This window comes from Rhinatrema bivittatum, chromosome 1 (genome assembly GCF_901001135.1).
Source record: "Rhinatrema bivittatum chromosome 1, aRhiBiv1.1, whole genome shotgun sequence".
Lineage (NCBI taxonomy): Eukaryota > Metazoa > Chordata > Amphibia > Gymnophiona > Rhinatrematidae > Rhinatrema > Rhinatrema bivittatum.
In genome coordinates this window covers 143,094,510-143,117,752 of record NC_042615.1, presented here as the reverse complement: position 1 = coordinate 143,117,752, position 23,243 = coordinate 143,094,510, and the positions used below count along the sequence as shown (strand labels likewise).

Genomic DNA, 23,243 nt, shown 5'->3' with positions numbered 1-23,243 from the left:
CTTTTTTAAACTCAGCTACACTAAATGCCTTAACCACATCCTCTGGCAACAAATGTCAGAGCTTAATTGTGTGTTGAGTGAAAAAGTTTTCTCCAATTTGTTTTAAATGTGCTACATGCTACCCTCACTTCCCCTTTCACATTTCCTCCCATCATCCCCTTCCCCATCTAACTGCTTCCTGCCCTCCCTCTTCTTTCCTTGACCCCATTCACTCTTTCCCTCACCCCTCTTCCCCCTCAGCTTTGCCTCCTCCCCTCCCTCACCTCTTGCCCCATAAACCTCTCTCCTTATCCCAATCTCCCCTCTCACCCTGCGCCCCTCTTCCCTTTCTCCTTCACTGTGACCATAAGGGCAACCAATTTTCTCTGTTGCCTTTGTCTTAGATTTTCTGCCCATGCTGCATTTGTGGTCCCATGCCGTGCTATCATTTTCACCATGAGTATGGCTCATGTTGCTGATGGAACCAGTGATCCAGTGGGCAACACCTGTATATGTCTCTAATATCTCAGTTCACTGCTGCATTTTACCATCCGTGTGCACCCAAACCACTACCTTTGACTCCAGTGTAGCTGGACTGCTGCTGGTACATGTATGATCCATGTTTCCTTCATCTTCCCACTACTGTGTCCAATTCTCTTTCATCATGTGTGGCCTGGGATAGCCCAAACAACATGGCGTGATGGCACTCCTGCCACAACTGTGGTTCTGCATCTCTAGAACCCTACGCTGATTGCATACTTATCTCAATAGGATCTTGTATTGCCTCTGCAGGTAAATCTAAAATTTACAACCTGCACAATACTTTGAGAACCAGGTCTCTGAAAGGGCACCCTAGCAATTTATTCACTGCAACCTTACCAAGCCAGATGCCACATGCACATTCACATTTTCCTATATGTTCTCGTGTTGCCCAGAAAACAGGAGAGGTTTCACAAAGTGTCAATATTATCTATAATAATAATAGGATGTCTCCACCTTCTGGTCACAGTTGGCGTGAACCTCCACAGACAGATGCATTCCATGTCTCCTCAACATTATTATTATATGATGATGATTTGTAGCCATGTAACCAAACATTGAACATTTATACAAATAACCACACTGCAGACACTAGCAATAGAGGACTAGATTTTAAATAAATGAATTATTTTAACCTGGCAAAATCAGCTAGTCTATACCAGCCTTGTAGAGGAGGGATGGGAAGATAGCAGACAAATAGGAAGTAATGCAACTACCTACACAGAGACTAGTAGCACATTTAAAATAAATCAGAGAATTTTTTTTTTCAATCAATGCACAATTAAACTCTGGAATTCATTGCCAGAAGATGTGGTAAAAGAATTATTGAAGCTGGGGTTAAAATAGGTTTGTACAAGATCCTGGAGGAGAAGTTCATAAACTGTTATTAATCAGATAGACTTCTTGTTAGCAGCATGGGATCTATCTACTGTTTGGGATCCTGCCGGGTACTTGTAACCTGGATTGGCCACTTGGAAACAGGATACTGGGCTTTATGGACTCTTGGTCTGACCTAGTATGGCAGTTGTTATATTCTTATGAGAATTCTTATTCAGACAGACAGGCTGCAGGGAATGTTAAACTATTCACACATTTTTACAACAGTTCTCCCATCAACATGATCTTTAGAAATAATGCACAGTATATTCAACACCATATATAATTTAAAATCAGAAGGACGCTCCTTCTTTTCTTTGTGTTTTGTTGCTTGTTTTACTTGGAAGATTTCTGGCTAGGACTGCTGCTTTAAACAGGAAGCCCTTTACTTGTCTCTATAGGGAGATAATTGCGGCTAGGAGGAGTTAAAAAATCACTTTTTACTAGTGCTTTTTATGTATTCAGTTCAGTTCTATTTCCCATTGGTTATGAGCTGTTACTCAATCTTATTACTTGTTTGTTTGGACAGAGCTATATCCCCTTGATATCAGCAGGCCCTGATGTACCATTTTTATTACAAATAATGAATATCAAAGACATCTATCACTGGGAGATCTGTGGCTTTTGCAGAATCGAGGACTCAAGTTAAGGCCCTCAATAGTAGTTATTATTAGTATCATGTCTGAATAACCTTATTTATGTATTTGTTAGCAACGCCTCCCAAAGAAAGAGCTAAAATAAACTGCTACTGGCCCTTTCATAAATGAAGACTCTCTTTTTTTCAATAGGAGATTGCTCTAGAGATTGAAATGACAGCAGATGGGTGACACCATCTAGACTAACCAATACATCTGACGGAGTGGATTCTGTCCTTGAAATCTTATGACTCAATATCAGGCCGATACAGTACAGTGCACTCCGGTGGAGCACACTCTTAACCCGCGATTAGACGCGCGTTTTCGACGTGCTAGCGTTACCCCTTATTCAGTAAGAGGTCAAAAACGCGCGTCCAACCCCCCCGAACATAATAGCGCCCGCAACATGCAAATGCATGTTGATGGCCCTATTAGGTATTCCCCGCGCGATTCAGAAAGGAAAATATGCAGCCAAGCCGCACATTTTACTTTCTGAAATTAGCGCCTACCCAAAGGTAGGCGCTAATTTCTCCGGGCATCGGGAAAGTGCACAGAAAAGCAGTAAAAACTGCTTTTCTGTGCACCCTCTGACTTAATATCATGGCGATATTAATTCGAAGGTCCCGAAAGTTACAAAAAGTTAAAAAAACAAAACAAAACAAAAAAGTGAAGTCTGCCTGCGGCGTCCGGTTTCCGAACCTGTGGCTGTCAGCGGGCTCGAGAACAGACGCTGGCAAAATTGAGCGTCGGCTGTCAAACCCGCTGACAGCCGCCGCTCCTGTCCAAAAAGAGGTGCTAGGGACATGCTAGTGTCCCTAGCGCCTCTTTTTACCGCCGGGCCTAATTTGAATACTGAATTGCGCGCCCAGGAGAGTGGCCTGTGGAGAGCGGGCGTTTCCCCGCTCTCCCGCTGACTTTACTGTATCGGCCCGTATATTGGTTAGTCTAGAAAGCGCCCACCCGCCTCTTGCTATTTTTGCTACACCAGACTAGCACAGCTATCCCTCTGAAGATCTGAGCCCTAGAGATTGTATTGCTGTGATTATTCTAATTCAGTCTTAATGCTTATAATTTAATCTTTTATAGTATTTTTTTTGTATTTTAGTTGGCTAAATCTTTGCCTGATGTTTGAGGTTTTTTTAGAGTAGTGATATATATGCAATAGAATAAAGTAAATAAAGAAATAAAGTTTTTATATTATCTAATTGATGACAAAACTGTTTTGAAAATAGGCCATAAATACTCTTTGTTCACCAATGTGCTCCATTTAACCTATCTTATTCTCTGGTGCTCAGTTTGATGTCTTCCAAAGAAATAGCAGCAATTAATGAAAGAAAGCTGGAAATTTTGAATGACCATGAGCGACAGATTCGACAATTGAAGGATGAGATTTGTCTCCTGTCTACTGAAAAGTCTCTTCTCCAGAGCAGGTATGAGAGTCACTTAGGTTCCGAATACCAAGTAGCAGCCTTATAAATATGATTGGATCTATGTTAATGTAACTCATGCCATATGTTTAAATTTCTACTGTGCAGGCTTCCTTGATCCTTCAGTCCTACCCCACATATATACGGTATATGTTTTTCAAACCTCTTTCTTTTTGCATCATCATCATCATCATCATCATCATCATCACCATCATCATCATAATATAGTAAAAGAGTATATATTACCACAAAATTCTTTCATGACAGCAGTATATGATTGATTCATGATTATGTAAGGTGTGTGAATAGGGTTGTCAACTCCGTCCCGGGACAAAAATGGCTTCCTTCTCACCTGGACTCCTCCGCTTCCCCCACCCCAAAGATATCATCAAGATGCCTCTTCCCCACTCCACAACTTCTCCACAACTTTGCCTCACCTCACTTCAGCATCTTGGTGCCACCTACCATCCTTTCCCATGGTTCTAGCATGCCTCCCTAACATGTATACTCACTTCTAGGAAATATTCCAGAATCCCTATGAGGTCAAGGTTGTCCATGGATACATGATGTTTTCCAGGATCTTCACCCTGTTGTACAACACATTTCCCAGAAAGGCAATGGAGGGGACAGTCTCTTCTGGAACTCTCAATAACCTCCACAGAGTACCTCCTAAGCATCTCTGATGGATTCACAAAAAGATTTGAAGAAATTTTAAAAATGAAGATTTAAATGCCTATGTTGATTTTCAAGAATTTCCAGTTTGCAATGTACAACTGCCTTATTTTGTGTTATAGCAGTGTTATAAGTTTGAAGCCTGGTGACCTGATGTTCTGGGTACTCCAAACTTTCTGTGTGTTTTGCCAAGGCAAGATCTTTCATATGGGTGAGGACTTGGACTGTAGTTGCCATACCTAATACATTATCAATCCATGTAGAGACATTTCTAGAGCAGTTATAGTGGTCCATATGGACTATCACATGGTAATTTTAAAATGAGCATGTATGCGCCCATACACACACATATCAGTGCACTTGCGAGGATATGCTGGAATTTTTAATCATATGCACACTTGCACGCATATTTTTTAAAATGCACCGATCGCATGTAACTATGCTCCTAATTTTAAGAGATTGCTTGAGCACAGCTAGCGTGCATGTGTCTTCCATAGGATCTTGTCTGCTTTTACATGCATATGTCAGCGAATTTTTAAACATGCTCGTGCAAGGCACATTCCCAGTTTTCCAATTAGGTAACCAGTTTGTCCAATTAATAGTGAGGTCTTTCAGACCCCTCTGGTTCTTCATCCTGTACGCTGCCCAGTTGACCCAGATCCTTTACCCTGACCTCTATACAGTATAACTCGAGATCTACAGACTTGTTCCTCATCAGGAGCAGCAGAAAAGTTATGCATATGCAGACTGCAGTTTTTGGTTTAAAATTCATAGTTATGCGTGTATTAGCTTTGCCCTGGAACACCCACGCCCCTCCCATGCCCCACCACTTTTTTGCCCCCTTATTCCTCATGCATGCATGGGTATATATGCACGTACTTCACGGCTTTTTAAAATTTGTGTTGCTCGCGCATGTCCCCCTTATGTGTGTATGTGGGCATTTTTGCGCAAGTAACGCTTTTAAAATTGACTTCTAAGGTTTCAGCATTAGACATGGATAAAATACTCCTCTGTGTTGACACTGCTTCATTAGTACTGGGGGAGAAGTAATATCCACACCGATTGGAGTGATGGGACCCTCCAAGGGACTGTCTCCCCCACAGTCAAATCAAGCACCAAAACACTCACTGGAGCCTCTTCCTCCTGCCATGGCGAAAGTCTGTGAAAGCAACTGTGGTACCAACTCTCATAGGCGCTTCAGCCTGTTCAACATCAGAAGTGGTTGGTGCATCTGGGATCTCAGGCCACAGATCACATCCATGCATTGGAGCTTAGTGTAGTCTCAAGTTCATTTCAGATGGCTTCTCCATTGCCTAGCCCAGAACCTCCTAACAATTAAACACAAGGACCGCAGAGGACAGACCTCTCTATGGATGTTATGCTTACCAATGATAGAAAAGAAGATAAGTGTAAATAGAAAGCACAGCGCTCAACAGAAAATCAGAGCTTAATGATTAAGCCACATATGGTTTGCTGCCATCTTGGTTTTCTTCGCTACATTTTTTAACATAATTGCACTACCTTGCTGATTCATACTCAGTTCCCTGGAGGTCCGGTGGGTGAAGGGGAGCCTCCCTATGATCCATGGTACGATGCCTCCTCACAGGCTTCCAAGGAACTTCTGTCAGAGCCTTCACCCCTAGAAGAGAGGCGGTGCTCCCCTCCGGAGGACCTCTCCTTTGCCAGTTTTGTCAGGGAAATGTCTGAGACTATTCCATTCAAACTTCTAACGGAGGAGGATGCTAGACATAAGATGTTGGAGGTCCTACAGTTTGTGGATGTCCCAAAATAAAGTTATGGCAATCCCAGTGCATGAAGTTCTCCTCAACCTCTTGCACTGCCTCTGGGAACACCCAGGTATGGTGCCTCCGGTCAACAAGAAGACCGATGCAACCTACCTCGTACAGCAAACCTTATGGTTTCAAAAGAGCCAATTACCCCACCAATCTGAGGTTGTGGAACAGCCCAGAAGAAAGCTAAAAGGACCCGTCCTCACTCCTCTGCCTCTCCTGGAAAGGACCAGAAGGTGTTGGACGCCTTAGGCCGCAGGGTATTCCAAGGGTCTATGTTAATTGCTCGCATAGCAGCATACCAACTTTACATGACCCAATACAATAGGAATCTCTGGAAACAAGTCCAGGAATTCTCTGAGACCCTGCCACAGCAGTTCCAGGAGGGCTTGGCCACCATCCTACAGAAAGGATTAGAAGCTGGAAAACACAAGGTCAGAGCAGCCCATGACTCTTTCGAGACAGCATCCAGAGTCTTGGCAGTGGGCATTAGTGCCAGGTGCTGCTATTGGCTCAAGCCCTTGGACATATGCCCAGAGGTGCTGGACAAATTGGCTGATCTCCCCTGTACAGGAGAAAACCTGTTTGGGGACAAGATTCATGATGCAATGGCCCAGCTCAGGAACCATCACGAAACCCTGCGTCAACTATCCACTACCACCTCAAATGCCTCTTCTGCAGCCCTTAGGGGCCCATGTAGGGACACCAGGAAACAATTTTACAACTCCGGAGGTATTACCCTCGTGCATCCCATACTCGTACAGTTCGGCCCTCTCAGAGAGCCCACCCTTGTGAGCAGAGGGTTCCTAGAGTGCAGCCAGCTCCCCAAGCTTGGCCTGCAGTGGGTTTTTGACTCACATCCAGAGGGCAGCAGCCACTCCCTCCCCCCGACCACACCACCCAATTCACCGGTAGGAGGCCACCTGTGTTACTTTGCAATCAATTGGCTCCCGATCACCACCAACCAATGGGTATTGTCCATCATCACCCACGGTTACCACCTAAATTTCCTTACTGTGCCCCCTGACTTCCTGCCCGGTCCGGCGTGGAGCCTGAGCGATCACACAGCACTCCTCAAGTCAGAACTCTCAGCCCTACTGCAAGCCAGAGCCGTAGAACTGGTCCCCAAGGCTCAGCGAGGAAGTGGGTTCTACTGCCTTTATTTTCTTATCCCAAAAACGACCGGCGGCCTCCGCAAGGAGCGGTTCAGAATGGTGTCCTTGGGCACCGTGCTCCTGCTTCTACAACAAGAGGATTGGCTCTGCTCTCTGGATCTACAAGACACTTAACGCCCATATCGCGATCTTTCCTCCCCTTCGCAAATATCTGCGATTTTTTAGTGGGGCACTGACACTTCCAGTACAGAGTACTGCCATTCGGCCTTGCCTTGGCGCCCCGAGTGTTCACCAAGTGCCTGGCAGTCGTAGAAGCAAAGTTGCACCACATGTCTTCCCATATCTGGATGATTGGCTCTTCAAAAGCCCGTCCAGAGAAGGAGCCCTCCACTCCCTTCATCTGACCATACGACTTCTCCAGTCACTGGGTTTTCTGGTAAATTACCTGAAATCCCACTTGACTCTGTCCCACCAACTTTCCTTCATCGGAGCAGACCTAGACACCACCGTGGCCAAAGGCGTTCCTCCCCAGTGAACGCACAACCACACTATCCAACTTAGCCAGCTCCATCTGCCACTGGCGGACAACCTCCTCTCACCTGCTCCTCGCGTTGTTAAGTCATATGGCATCAACAGTCCACGTCACCCCAATGGACCACCTAGCCATGAGGGTCACACAATGGACCCTGAGGGCCCCGTGGAATCAAGCCACTCAGAAACTCTCAGTGGTTGTCCAAATAACCAACCAGCTTTGACTATCCCTTACTTGGTGGATGCACGAGTCCAACTTGCGCAGGGGGCTTCCCTTCCAACCATCGGCTGCTCAGGTGACCTTGACTATGGACTCCTCCAACCTAGGCTGGGGAGCCCATGTCATCAACCTGCAAATGCAAGGGGTGTGGTCCAGGACTGAAGCAGCCTGCCAGATCAATTTCCTGGAACTCCGGACAGTGTAGTATGCCCTCTACGCATTCCAGGACTGCCTGTCCAACAAAGTCATTTTAATCCAGACGGACAACCAGGTAGCCATGTGGTACCTGAACAAGCAGGGAGGCATGGGCTCTTACCTGCTCTGCCAAGAGGCGGTGCAGATCTGGGCGGGGCAGATCTGAGCCACCTACCTGGCGGGCACAAAGAATGTGATGGAGGACCACCTCAGCCGGACTTTCCAGCCCCACGAGTGGTCCCTAGAACCCTCTGTAGTGAGCAAGATCTTCCACCGGTGGGGTCAGCCGGACAATAATGTCTTTGCGTCCTACCACAACTGCAAAGTAGACCAATTCTGCTCCCTACACAAGAACCGAAGGATACCAGCTGTGGATGCCTTTGCCCCCTCCTGGAGTGTGGGCCTACTATATGCGTGCCCTCTGATTCCACTCATAAGCAAGACTTTCATGAAGCTGCAATGATCCTCATTGCCCCATACTGGCTGCATCAAATCTGGTTTCCCATACTCCGCGACCTCTCTGTCCAGGAGCCCATTCGCGTGGGCACAGTGCCCAATCTCATCACACAGCATTAGGGCAAATTGCACCATCCGAACCTCCAGTCCCTGTCCCTGACAGCCTGGAAGTTGAAAGGCTAGTTCTACAACCCCTCGACCTTTCTACTAATGTCTCATAGGTCCTAGTAGCTTCGCGAAAGCCTTCTATGCGGAAGTCTTATCGGTCGAAGTGGAGGAGCTTCTCCTCGTGGTGCACACAAGAAAGTCTTGATCCCTTCTCTTGCCCCACGCCAAAGCTCTTGGACTACCTCTGGCACCTTTTGGAGTCTGGTCTGCAAATTACCCTCCATCCGGGTGCACCTGAGTGCCATTGCGGCTTACCATTGAGGGGTAGGGGATGCCCCGGTAATGATGCAACCCCTAGTAAGGCGCTTCTTGAGAGGCTTACTACAGCTAAAGCCTCCACTACGCCCTCCCTGTTGTGGCCTGGGACCTCAATGTTGTGCTGGCATTTCAAAAAAAAAAAAAGTTCCAAAAAGAATGCAATACCGCAAACCATAAGAAACCTTGGTATAGTGAAGAGCTAAGACATACTAAACAAACCCTGAGAAAATGCAATGGCAGAAAAGCCAGTCTATGGAATACCTAGAAAAATACAAATTCCTATTAACAAAATACTGTGAACAAATCAATAAAGCAAAAAAGGACTATTAAGCAAAACAGAGTCATGGTGTAATATTTAATTCCAAATTACTCTTTGAAACAGTTAATAACCTAATCAAGGACCCATCTTCCGCCATGTTGAATAACAACTTTTCAAAAAACTCTCCAGTGAATAAGCTGCTTCTTTGCTAGACAAAATCAATAGGTTAAAAACCTAATGCTCCACCTTCTTACCAACAAAAGAACATGAAGAAAACCATGGGCAAGCAAAATGGAACACATTTGACACAGTATCAAAACTTGAAATTAACCATATCATTACCAAAATTAAACCTGCTATCCACCCACTGGACCCAATCCCTGCAAGCTCCCTGAAAACAGTACACAGCATAATAACTTCAACAATCACAACCATGATCAACTACTCGCTATCAGAAGGATTAGTCCCAGATAGGGCAAAACAAGCTGTGAGTAAACCAATCCTAAAAAATAAAACTGGCAGAATTGATGATTGGGACAATTATCGACCAATATCCAACCTGCCTTTCATCACTAAAGTCCTAGAAAAAGCAGGATTATCACAATTAGAAAGCTACCTAGAAGACAACAATATTCTATACCCAAACCAATTTAGATTCAGAAAAGACCGCTCAACAAAAACCCTATTCATTTTCTTAACTGACCCTGTACTACAGGGGTGTAACAATGATGAATCCTATATCCTAGTACTAATTGATCTTACGTAACCTTCGACACCGTAGACCCACACCCTGCTGTGCCATCAGTTGAGAAAAATTGGAATAGTCTGAAATGTTATCAAATGGTTCTCTTCCTTCCTAATAGATAGATCATTCCAAGTCAAATTGGACAATCACTTATCTGACACCTTCCCAATCTAAAAAGGTGTCCTCCAAGGGTCAGCAGTCTCGACTACACTATTCAACATTAAATGCTACCTCTATGTACATTACTAGCGGATCTAGGAATCAACTTCTTCCTATATGCAGACAACATACAATTCTACATCCCATTAGATAAATCATTTGAAATAACTGCCTCGACTGTTCACTTACATGAAGGCAATACAATAAAAACTATCTCAGCTGAAACTAATGCTAAACACACAAAAACCTGAAATTATGTGGTTAAGGAGAAATTCAACGATAATCAAACTGCCAACCATAGACCTAGGAAATTTTAACATTACACCCTCAGATCAAGTATGAGACCTAGGAATACAGATCGATGAGAACTTTTCAATGAAAATGCATATAAGCAAATTAATTAAAACAGGATGCACCAAGCTGAGAATACTATATCAGCTGAAACCATTGCTAATGATACAAGACTTCCGCACTGTTTTACAAATATTAATATTCTCAAACATAGATTACTGCAACTCCCTATTACTAGGACTACCTACAGGACTATTAAAACCACTACAGTCACTACAAAATTCCTCAGCTAGACTCTTACTAGTAACAAGGAAATTTGACCTCATCATCCACTCGCTAATAGCACTCACTGGCTCCCTGTACAATCCAGAATTCATTATAAAGTATTTACTTTAATTTTTAATACTGTTGCGCGCTCCGTCCGCACCTGGCCCGCACACGGGCCTGCTTACCTCACTATCTCCTCTGCAAGTCACGGGTTGGCCTCCCCAGTGGCAGCCGCGAGCTCCTCCAGGCCTCGGCGACCCGCGGCAGCGGTTGCTGGGCCTTCCACTGCGCACCAGGCCTCACGCCAGAGTTTGTCTTCCCCAGTGGCGTTGGCCACCCCCCTACGCATGCGTAGAGCCAGGGGCAGGTCCTAGCTCCACGGCGCGCCCTTCTATTCATAAATAGAAGGCACAGGAATAACCTGCATGGAGTAGCAGTTGCTATTCTTAAAACACACTTGCTGGCAGACTGAATAGCCAATAGCAATCCAGGGTTTCCGCGGGTTGAGCCCTTGGGTAACCGGACCGCTTAGACTTAGGTGGGCCTCAAGAGGGTCTCCTGGAGAGGTAGCGGAGAGGTGTGCTCACCACTAGCAAAGGTGCGCGGCTGATGAGGAATGGACGCACTAGACTTGGATCTGGATCACTAGTTTGCCTCCGCGTTCACAGTCTTGTTCCAGTTTTGTTCCAGCGTCCTATTGTTCCAGCCTTGTCCAGCGTCCTTCTGTTCCAGCGTCTGTCTGTCCTGTCTCCCCAGGTAGTACCTTGGACTGTCTCTCTGGTACTGACCTCGGCCTGCTCTTGACCATTCTGTTCGCTGCCTGGATCCTGACCTCTGCCTGCCTTGTGACCTCGTCTGATCTCTGGAACTTGACCCCTGCTTCGTTGACTACTCCTCGGACTGATCCTCGGATTCTGACACCGGTTGCCATTGACCATGTCTCCTGATTCTGGCTCTGTCCCTTGCCTTGTCATTGCCTACGCTGTTCTGGGCTTCCTTGCTCCTCCAGACCTACAGCCTAGTGTCCGACTGCGCTCCCTTGCTGTTCATGGGCACGCCTCTCTACTACCTCTCTACTATCTCTACCTGCGAGGCCCACCTAAGTCCATTCAGCCCGGGTCCCTATGGGCTCCACCCGGGAGGACTATGGGCTTCCCGTGGTGATGTTCATCCTAGTCTCTGTCTCCTCCGGTGTTCTGCCCCCTGGGGGCAGGTGCTTCCTGGTCCCTACCAGGGAGCTGTTCTCCACTGCTCCAGGACAAGGGTCCACCTCCAAGCACAACAAATATCATCAAAAACATTAACCCATGATTAATAGGAGTGACACTTCAACCATACACCCCGCAGGGAGCCCTAACATTGCAAAACAAAGGACTTCTAAAGGTGCCTACAACATGGAACACACACCTAACACAAATAAGAGACCAAATGTTTTCCATAGCTGGCCCTAAGCTGTGGAACTCTCTTCCAATGTCTCTATGCCAGATAACAGAAAGAAATAGTTTCAAATGGGACCTGAAAACATGGCTCTTTAGAAATACATATGAACTAATTTAAAATTCCATTATGCCAATAACATCACTGTCAGACCCTTAGATTGTGCTAACAGATTGAGTAATAAGTATTGAGCGATGTTAAGTGTATACCGAAGGATAATGAAATGGAATTCATAAGTTTCAATCCTACATCAAAGCACCCTAGTTACCTTGTACATGATGTTGATTTGTCGACCAAGAATATGTATTTGCAGATGAACTAGATTATGTATAAATATGACCTAGAATATATATTTGCTGCTGTATTGACCTAGAATATGAATACTGACACAGAATGGGAATGTTGACCCAGTATCTGAATGCTGATTTTGTAAAACATTGTGATCTTATTTTGGAACGACAATATATAAAACGCCGAAATAAAAAATAAAAAAATAGACAAACTTTACCTTTTATTCTTTCCGCAATGTCATTCACAAAGATATTGAACAGAAACGGTCCCAAAACCAATCCCTGCGGCACTCGACTTAAAACAGTTCTCTCTTCAGAGTATATTCCATTTACCAATACATGCTGTCTCCTGTCAGTCAACCAGTTTGTAGTCCACAGTCCACTCCACCAACTTGACACCGAGTCCCAAGCTTCTCATTTAATTCATGAGCCTTCTATGCGAGACTGTATCAAAGGTTTGATTGAAATCCAAGTAAATCATATCTAGCAATCTTCCTTGATCCAGTTCTTTAGTCACCTAATCAAAATATCACTCAGATTTGTCTGATAGGACCTTCCCCTAGTGAATCCATGCTGCCTCAGATCTAGCACCCCACTGGATTGTAGATAGTTCACAATCCTTTCCTTCAGCAGCATCTCCATTAATTTTCCCACCACCAAGATGAGGCTAACCAGCCTGTAGTTTCTAGCCTCCTCTTGCTACCACTCTTGTGAAGTGGGACCATCACAGCTCTTCTTCAGTCACTTGGCACCATTCCTGTTTCCAGGGATCTATTCAACAGGTCTTTCAGAGGACGGTCAGAACATCTCTGAGCTCTTTCAGTATCCTGGGATGTATCTCATCCGACCCCATGGCCTTGTCCATTTTCCTAGCTCTTCCCATACATTCTCTTCTGTAAATGGAGTTTCGTTTACCCCACCCTCATCTTTGGTTTTCTCAATCGGCAACAGTACTGCTCCATTGTTTTCTCTTGTGAATACCGAACTGAAGTATTTCTTTAATATTTCCGCTATTTCTTCTTCTCTCTCCACACATTGCTCCTTGTTACCTTTCATTTTCACTATTCCACTTTGGACCTCCTTTCTTTCTCTGATATATCTGAAAAATGTTTTGTCACCTCGCTTTACCTCTTTGGCAGTCCTTTCCTCCGCTTTAAGATTTACTTTCCTGATTTCTTTCTTCATCTCCCTCAGTTTAATCAGGTATTCCTCCCTGTGTTCCTCTTTTTGGGATCCTTTATGCTTCTTGAAAACTGTTCGTTTTGTCTTTATTATTTCAGCCATTTCCCTTGAGAACCAGATCGGTTTCTTTTTCCTCTTACTTTTGTTTAATTTTCTAACATATATATTTGTTGTCTTTGTAATAGCTCCTTTTAATTTGGCCCACTGTTGTTCTACCTCACTCATTTTATTCCAGTATTTTAGTTCTTCCTCCAAGAATATCCCAATTTTGACAAAGTCCGTATTTTTCAAATTCAAATTTGGGTCTTTGTGTGATTTCTCTGTATCTTATTTGCGATAACAAACCATACCTTCTGATGATAACTGGTGCTTGGGTGGGCACCTATGCAGACATTAGAGACATTATCCCCATTATCGTGTAACAACAATTGGAACTTCTCACCAGAAAACCCACCAATGCTGTGGAAAATATTCAATTAAAGATCTTTTTTTTTTTTAAATTAAGACTTATCCAGTGTAACATGCCTCAAAGAAGCAGTATGTAGGAGATACCAAATAGACCCTCCAGGACAAGCCATTACGTATACGCTATTGAGTCATCTCTGTTCTGGGCTGTAGAGAGAGAGGCATAACCAGTAGGAAAAAGAAGGTGATCATGCCCTTGTACAGGTCCTTGGTGAGGCCTCACCTGGAGTACTGTGTTCGGTTCTGGAGATCATAGCTCAAAAAGGATAGAGACAGGATGGTAACAGTCTAGCGATAGGTGACCAAAATGGTATGGGGTCTGCATTGAAAGCCATATAAGATGAGACTGAAGGGCCTGACTATGTATACCCTGCAGGAGATATGATTCAAACTTTTAAATACCTGAAAGGAATTAGTGATGCACAGGAATCAAATATTTTTCGATGGAAAGAAAGCTGTAGAACTAGGGAACTTAATAGGAAGCTCAAAGGAAGTAGACTCAGGCACAACATAAGGAATCATTTTTCACAGAAAGAATAGTGGATGCATAGAATGCCGACTAGAAGAGGTAATGAGGACGAGAACAGTAATGGGATTCAAAAGGGCATAGGAAAAACACAGAGGATTCCTTGTGGTTAAAGGATGGAAATGAAGTAAAGTGGTAACATTTGTTAACTGGGATAATGTGCACAGAGCGGCAGTTACTATCTGTAAATAGAAGGCACATGAATAACCTGCATGGAGTAGCAGTTGCTATTCTTAAAAAAATACACTTGCTGGCAGACTGAATAGTCAATAGCAAACCGGGGTTTCCGCGGGTTGAGCCCTTGGGTAACCGGACCCCCTGGACTTAGGTGGGCCTCAGAGGGTCTCCTGGAGAGGTAGCGGAGAGGTGTGCCCACCACTAGCAAAGGTGCGCGGCTGATGAGGAATGGACGCACTAGATCTGGATCACTGGAGACCTCCAGAAGGAGACGGGAGATGAAGGTCTTCCAGGCGAGATAATCAGTGCCTATGGGTCTAGTTGGAGGTAGGCCACTGGTAGCATCCGAGCAGGCTGGTCTGGTTGTCACAGTAGTGAATAGAGTATCCGAGTGTAGCGCAAGGGTCAAAGCCAGGGTATCAGTCCGAGAATGGTCAGCCAAAGCAAGGGTCAGTTCCGAGATCTGTACGTGGTCCGTAGGCAGGCAGTGGTCGGTTCCAGGCAGCGGTCAACGTAGTCAGGCAGGCAGAGGTCAGTATTGTGAATCAGTCCGAGGAGGTACGACAAGAGGAGGAACGAAGGCAGGAATCAGGAGAGACACTGGAACACGAGGAGGACCACGGGAACACAGGAATGCAGGAGCACTTGAATGAACAGGAACACAGGAACGCAGGAACAAGACTGGATCAGGCAGAGGAACAAAGAACAGCAAACTAGCTACACCGAAGTTCGACCCGATTGCCAAGGTGATGTTCTGGGGACAGGGCCTCACCTTTTATACAGGAACTACATGATGTCATCACCAGGCGCCGCAGACCAGGTTCCCGCGCCGGGCCCTTTAAAAGGGAGCGCGGTCCACGCACACATGCCTAGGGGCAGGGCTGACACTGAGGAGGACGCCGAACCCTGCATGAGGAGCGCTGAGAATCGGAAGGCTCCGATGGGCCTGGGGATGCCTGGGAGCGCTGTGGATGGCGGGAGCTAGCCGCGGCAGCCAGAGACGAGGAGCTGGAGCTGGTGGAAGGGAGTGCGAGGTGATCAGGCCCAGTCACGGCACCCAAGTGGCCAGGGCGCGCAACACAATCCCCTTTTCAATTCAGACAACACAGATTAAGAACATCTCAAAGTGCAAAGGACCTAATTTTCTCTAGAACCAAAAGAGGTATTGGATCTCTGCTTTTTAATGTGTAATTAATGAGAACCCTCTAAGTATTGTGGGATGAATGCATTATTATATTATGCATAAATCCTGTAATGCTTATATAATTCATCATGAATTTAAGGATGGCCTAATCCTTGAGGCATATATACCAACTGAGATCTTCCTCTCCCTTATTTTCTGAAAATATATGCAACACGCAACAATTAATGTTTCACCTATCCTTATTTACAACATACTGTGGATAAGGGTTCCACTGAATATACCTGGATAGTGTTATCCAAATACGTTTAGCACAGCTATTTTTCTGTCCAGAATTACCTGGCTGATCTTATCTGGTTAGTGATAAATAACAGTGCTAACTGGATAAAGTAAAATCGCATCCCAGTGCGGCTCAATTGTGTATGGTAATGAGTTACCTGGATAAAATGTAACCGGAGAACGGGGGAAATATTCAAATCTCAGGTTTTGCCTGACTGATTCCAAAATTTAGATGGACAAGCCCTTTGAATATCAACCACTGAGTTAATATTTTGGACAAAATACATTTTCATATGTAAGGCTATAGCCTTAATCTTAGAACAATGGGCTAAGAATGAAGGAAGCCAGAGTTCAAATCTTGCTTCTCCCACTGATGCACCTTGGGTGAGTCAACCTTCTATTGCCTCAGGTACTCACTTGGATTGTAAGCCCCCTGTTATATTAATGAGTTTTTTTCAATTCGAAAGCATGCTGTTTCAATAAATCAAAACTATACCGATGGGGTCACTGATGGCCCCATCAACAACCTGTTTGTATATGGATGATTATGAAACCAGATTTATTTATGAATCGAGATATTTAAAATATGTGGTTACATGGAAGCAATTCATAGATTACATTTTTTATTTGGTCTAGACAGTTATTGTTGGAATTTATGGGATGAAAGAATAGACAGGATGTAAACTTGAAATTTGAATTTCAAGATCAGCAAGATTTTATCCCTCTTTTGGATGTAGTAGTGAGTAATAGGGATGTGAATTGTTTTTTGACGATTTAAAAAATCGTCTGATATTTTTTAAATCGTCAAAAATCGTTACAGTGCGCGATACAATATAAATTTTCCCGATTTATCGTGAAAAATCGTTACTCCCGTTAGTGTTCACTAACGGGAGTTATTTGGGGGGAGGGCGGGAAAACCGGCACACCAAAACAACCCCTAAATCCACCCTGACCCTAGAAAACTAATCTCTTACCTTCCCCCACCCTCCCGAACCCCCCCCCCCCAAAACATTTTACGAGTACCTGGTGGTCCAGTGGGGGCACGGGGACCGATCTCCTGCTCTCGGGCCATCGGCACCATTTTGGCTGCCACTCAAAAATGGCGCCGATGGCCCAATTAAAAAAAACAAACCACCCGACCCTTTAAAAATGACCCCTTAGCTTCCCCCACCCTCCCGATCCCCCCAAAACATTTTAAAATTATCTGGTGGTCCAGTGGTGGTCCCGGGAGCGATCTCCCATTCTCGGGCCGTCGGCTGCCACTCATGAAGATGGCGCCGATGGCCCTTTGCCCTTACCATGTGACAGGGTATCCGTGCCATTGGCCAGCCCCTGTCACATGGTAGGAGCACTGGCTGGCTGGCGCCATCTTTAAAGGTACTCATAAAAAGTTTTGGGGGGTTCGGGAGGGTGGGGGAAAGTAAGGGGTCAATTTTAAAGGGTCGGGCCTCACTAAAAAAAAAATTAACGATGTGAATCTGAACCGATTCCGATTCACATCTCCACTGATCAGATTTTTTTCTCCCTCCAGCCGAACCCGATCGTTAAGATGATCGGGCACACGATTCACATCCTTAGTGAGTAAGGAGTGTTATTGGTTGGTTACTACTATTTATACCAGGACAAGCAGAATATAGTCCTCACATATGGGTGAAGTCACTGGACGGAGACCTATCACGGAAAACTTTCTGTCAAAGTTTCTAGAAACTTTTGACTGGCACACTGAGCCAACTGAGCATACCCAGCATGCCATGATCCCTTGGGCCACAGGGGTCTCCCTTCAGTCTTCTTTTTTCCACGCTGCTATTAGCCTCGCGGTGAAGGAGCCCTTTGTGGTAGTTTTCCACACACTATTTTTCCTAACGGAAAAAGTTACAAATTTTTCAAAGTTATCCCCTCCATAGGGCTCTCCCTTTTTCCACCGTCTGATGAGTACATTTTTACGGTCGATACCGTTATTTCAAATATTTTAGTCAGAAGGCTGTTGACAGCTGTCCGGCCTTCAAAATGGCTAACGGGTTTAAGAAATGCCCGAATTGTCCTCACACCATGTCCATTACGGCCCCACATGTCAAATGTGTGTTGTGTTTGGGCGAGAAACACAATGTCTTGACATGCCCGCAGGGTGCTGAGATGACAGCAAAAGGCAGACGAGCTTGACTGGAGAAGCTGGAGCATTTTTTTCCATCTTCAATTGCTGCCATTGACATCGACCTCAACACACTCGTCTCCGGCTGGAGCGGCAAAAAAGTTAGTATTTAAGACTCAGCGTCGTCACTGCCACCCCCTTTAGCTGCTCTGACCTCACCAGCTATAAGGGAGGAACTGGACGGTTTCATCTGCCAGGCGGTTAAAGAAGCTTTATGGGAGATTCCATCGATGCCATTACCAGCCCCGGAACTGATTCCATCACTGGTGGTGATACCATCACCAGCACCGATGCCTTATTTGACACTATTGGCACTGATACTCACCAAGCTAGATGCTCTTCTTGGTGCCATTCTGGTTCAACCTGTACCACTAGGATCAAAGACTCCGCTTCCCAGTCCTAGTGATGATGATGTCCCGAAGAGTTTACCGATGCCTGAACAAATACCAGGACAATCGGGCATATCACATCCGAGACCTTCCTTTTCTCCATTGCTTCCACCAATGCCACCAATGAAACCGTCGATGCCTTCGATGCCACCATCCCACCCTCACTCCACTCCTCCTCGACGACCTTCTTCGGACATCTGGGATGAGGGAGACACCGATACTTCATCGGAGGATATTTTATCGGATCCTTCCCTTCCGGAAGAGAGGAGAAAATCCCCTCCAGAGGACCTCTCTTTTTCCAACTTTGTAAGAGAGGTGGCTGATACCATGCCTTTTCAATTAGCGACAGAAGAGGACACCAGACAAAACACCCTAGAGGTTTTACAATTTGTGGATCCTCCTAAAGAAGTTCTGGCAATCCCTGTACATGAAGTACTCGTGGATCTACAGCACAGACTATGGGAACACCCTTGTACCATACCACCAGTAAACAAGCGGACTGACGCTACTTACCTGGTGCAACATATTCCAGGTTTTCAGAAAACCCAGCTTCCACACCAGTCTGTGGAGGTGGAGTCGGCCCAAAAGGAATCGAAGAGAATCCAACCACACTAATCTACACCTCCTGGGAAGGATCAAACGTTTCTGGACACCCTTGGTAGAAAAATGTTTCAGGAGTTCATGCTGGTTTGCAGAATTGCGTCATATCAGTTAATATAACTCAGTATCAGCACAATTTGTGGAAGCAGATAAAGAGCTGACCGATTCACTTCCTCAACAGTTCCAAGATTCCTTCAAGAATATCATTTATAAAGGCCTAGAAGCTGGGAAACATGAGGTCCGTGCAGCCTATGACAGTTTCGAAACCTCGTCCAGAATGGCTGCAACAGGAATCAGTGCTTGTAGATGGGCCTGGCTGAAAGCTTCGGACTTTAGGTCAGAAATTCAGGAAAAATTGGCAGACCTTCCTTGTGCAGGAGACAATCTTTTTGGAGAGAAAGTACGGGATGCTGTAACACAGCTGAAAGAACAATCGGAGACTCTACGTCAACTCTCTTCTGTTCCACCAGAGTCACAGTCTTCTGGACGTCGTCCAACCAGGAAAGACTCTAGAAAGCCCTATTATAGACCAAGGAGATACTATCCCCCAGCAACCCATGGCAGGCTGTCCAGACCAGCCCAGAGAGGCCAAGCTAGACAACAAGAGCACCTAGGATCCAACCTCCTCCACAGATAGGCCCTATATCAGGATTTTTAAATCCTGCAGAGGACAGCAGCCTCTTTACCAACCCAACCCCAAACCTTCCTGTAGGAGGTCGGATCTCATATTTTTGCCCCAATTGGTCGCACATCACCTCCAATCAATGAGTACTCTCCATATCTCAAGGTTACCATCTGGACTTTCTCAAAGTACCAAACGACACCCCAAGAAGCTCGTTTTGGGTACCACAAAATCATTCCTCACTTCTGCAAACAGAATTATCCACCCTCCTGAGCACCAGGGCCGTGGAACCAGTTCCCCGACTCAGCAGGGCAGAGGATTCCTCTCCCGCTATTTCCTCATTCAAAGAAAACAGGAGGTTTATGACCCATCTTAGACCTTTGAAAACTCAACAAATTTCTACGGAAAGAAAAGTTCAGGATGGTATCCTTAGGCCCCATGCTTCCCCTACTTCAAAAAGGAGATTGGCTCTGTTCTCTGGATCTTCAAGATGCTTACACTCACATTCCAATATTTCCCCCTCATCACAAGTTCCTGAGTTTCCTAGTGGGTCACAAACATTTTCAGTACCGGGTGCTGCCATTCGGACTTGCCTCAGCACCAAGAGTGTTCACAAAATACCTAGATGTGGCAGCGGCCCATCTACGCAAGGAAAGCATACATGTATTCCTGTATCTCGACGACTGGCTCATCAAGAGTCAATCAAGGCAAGGAGCTCTCGACTCCCTCAAATGCACAATCAATCTGCTTCACTCATTGGGATTTCTAATCAATTACAAAAAATTCCATCTTCTACCATCTTGCACACTACAATTCATCGGAGCAGAATTGAACACAACTGTATCCATGGCCTTCCTCCCAATAGACCGTGCAAAGATTCTGTCCACTTTAGCAAGCTCTCTGCACACAAGCCGAACAGCAACTGCCCATCAGTTCCTCATTCTGCTAGGTCACATGGCTTCTACGGTTCCTGTGACCCCTATGGCCAGATTAGCCATGAGAGTAACACAATGGACTTTGAGATCACAGTGGCTCCAAATCATTCAACCACTATCGTCTCCAATTCAAATAACTCACCAGTGACATTCCTCTCTCCTTTGGTGGACGAACACAAACAACTTGCTAACAAGCCTACCGTTTCAGCAACCAGTTCCACAAGTGACCTTAACTACAGATGCATCCACCTTAGGTTGGGGAGCTCATGTAGACAATCTTCAAACTCAAGGTACTTGGACAAAACTCGAAGCAACATTTCAAATAAACTTCCAAGAGCTTCGAGCTATATGTTATGCTCTCTGGGGTAGATTTAAAAAATTTGCACGATCGCGTACTTTTGTTTGCGCACCAGGCGCGAACAAAAGTACACTGGGTTTTATAAGATACGCGCGTAGCCGCGCGTATCTTATAAAATCCGGGGTCGGCGCGCGCAAGGGGGTGCACATTTGTGCAACCTGCGTGCGCCGAGCGCGCGCTGCCTGTTCCCTCCGAAGCCGCTCCGATTTCAGAGCGGCCTCGGAGGGAGCTTTCCTTCGCCCTCCCCCCACTTTCCCCTCCCTTCCCCTACCTAACCCACCCCCCCGGCCCTATCTAAACCCCCCCCCTTACCGTTGTTGCATGATTTACGCCTGCTAAAAGCAGGCTAAAAGCAGACGTAAATCTGCGCGCGCCAGCAGGCTGCTGGCGCGCCATCACCCGACCCGAGGGCTGGTCCGGAGGCCTCGACTATGCCCCCGGGCCGGTGCCACGCCCCTGGGCCCGCCCCCGCAACGCCACATCATTTTAGACACGCCCCCGACACGCCCCTTTTAGAAAGCCCCGGGACTTACGCGCATCCCGGGGCTCTGCGCGTGCCGGCGGCCTATGCAAAATAGGCACGCCAGCTTGCGAGGGCCTTGCGCGCATAAATCCAGCCGGATTTATGCGCGCAGGGCATTTAAAATCCGCCCCTCTATGCGTTCAAGGACTGCCTTTCCAACAAGACTGTTCTCGATACAAAAGACAACACAATTGCCATGTAGTATCTGAACAGGAGGCATGGGCTCTTATCTCCTCTTCCAAGAAGCCGCGCAGATTTGGGATTGGGCCCTCACACATTCCATGTTTCTCCCAGCCACTTATCTAGCAGGCATACACAACATAGTTGCAGATTGCCTCAGTCATCAGTTCCAATCCCACGAGTGGTCCCTGGATCCTTTCGTAGCAACCAAGATATTCCAACGTTGGGGTCAACCAACAATGGACCTCTTTGCATCCAAGCTGAATCACAAAGTGGACAAATTCTGCTCCCTGCACAATCAGAGAAACCAGTTAGCCAAAGATGCCTTTGCTCGCCCCTGGAACTCAGGCCTTCTATACGCGTATCCCCTGATACTGCTAAAAACCAAAACACTAGTGAAGCTACAACAGGACAAAGGGTCAATGGCCTCAGCAAGTATGGTTTCCCATACTTCTCTACCTCTCGATCAGAGAACCAATTCGCCTGGGTTCAGCACCCACTCTCATAACTCAGGATCAGGGCAGGTTGCGCCATCACAACCTTCAATCCCTATCCTTCACAGCCTGGATGTTGAAAGCTTGATCCTGCAACCACTCAATCTTTCAACTAATGTCGCTCAAGTGCTTGTAGTTTCACGAAAGCCTTCCACACAAAAATCCTATTGTTGTAAGTGGAAAAGATTTGCCATGTGGTGCACACAAAAAAGTATTGACCTTTTTTCCTGCCCTACATCATCTTTATTAGACTATCTCTGGTACCTTTCAGAATCTGGTCTCCAGACTTCCTCAGTCAGGGTACATTTGAGTGCCATCTTGGCATACCACAAGGGAATAGGGGATGCCCCTAGATCAGGGCAACCCCTAATCAGTAGGTTTTGAGAGGTTTAATTCAAGTAAACTCCCTTTACGGCCTCCAGTCACAGAATGGGACCTTAATGTAGTACTGACAAGACTCATGCGTTCTCCTTTTGAACCCATTAATTCCTGTGATGTTAAATTTCTTACATGGAAAGTTATCTTCCTAGTAGCTATTACCTCTGTGAGGCGAGTTAGTGAGTTACAAGCACTTGTCACATACTCACCATACACAAGATTTCTACATGACCGAGTGGTTCTCCGTACTCACCTTAAATTCCTTCTTAAGGTGATTATGGATTTCCACTTGAATCAATCCATTGTCTTGCCCACATTCAAGACGACCCTCTCCCCTTTCACCAAGGGGAGAGGGTCGTCTTGCACACCTTAGACTGTAAACGTGCACTTACAAATTACCTAGACCGCACTGCAGCCCATAGGAAATCCACCCAGCTCTTTGTTTCTTTTGATAAAAATAAACCAGGTAAGGCAGTGGGCAAACAAACTCTCTCCAAGTGACTAGCAGATTGTATTGAGTTTTGTTACGAAAAAA

At 45.7% G+C, this 23,243-nt stretch overlaps 1 protein-coding gene across 4 annotated transcripts in view; it reads left to right on the top strand.

The window, feature by feature from the left end:
- SPATA18 (spermatogenesis associated 18) overlaps positions 1 to 23,243 on the top strand; it is a 274,302-nt gene that overhangs the window by 97,998 nt on the left and 153,061 nt on the right. For all 4 annotated transcript variants that reach the window (XM_029587820.1, XM_029587806.1, XM_029587829.1 and 1 more), the window contains one exon: positions 3,326 to 3,460. In XM_029587820.1, the coding sequence (XP_029443680.1) occupies positions 3,326 to 3,460 (135 nt within the window). The remainder of the gene's footprint in view (positions 1 to 3,325; positions 3,461 to 23,243) is intronic.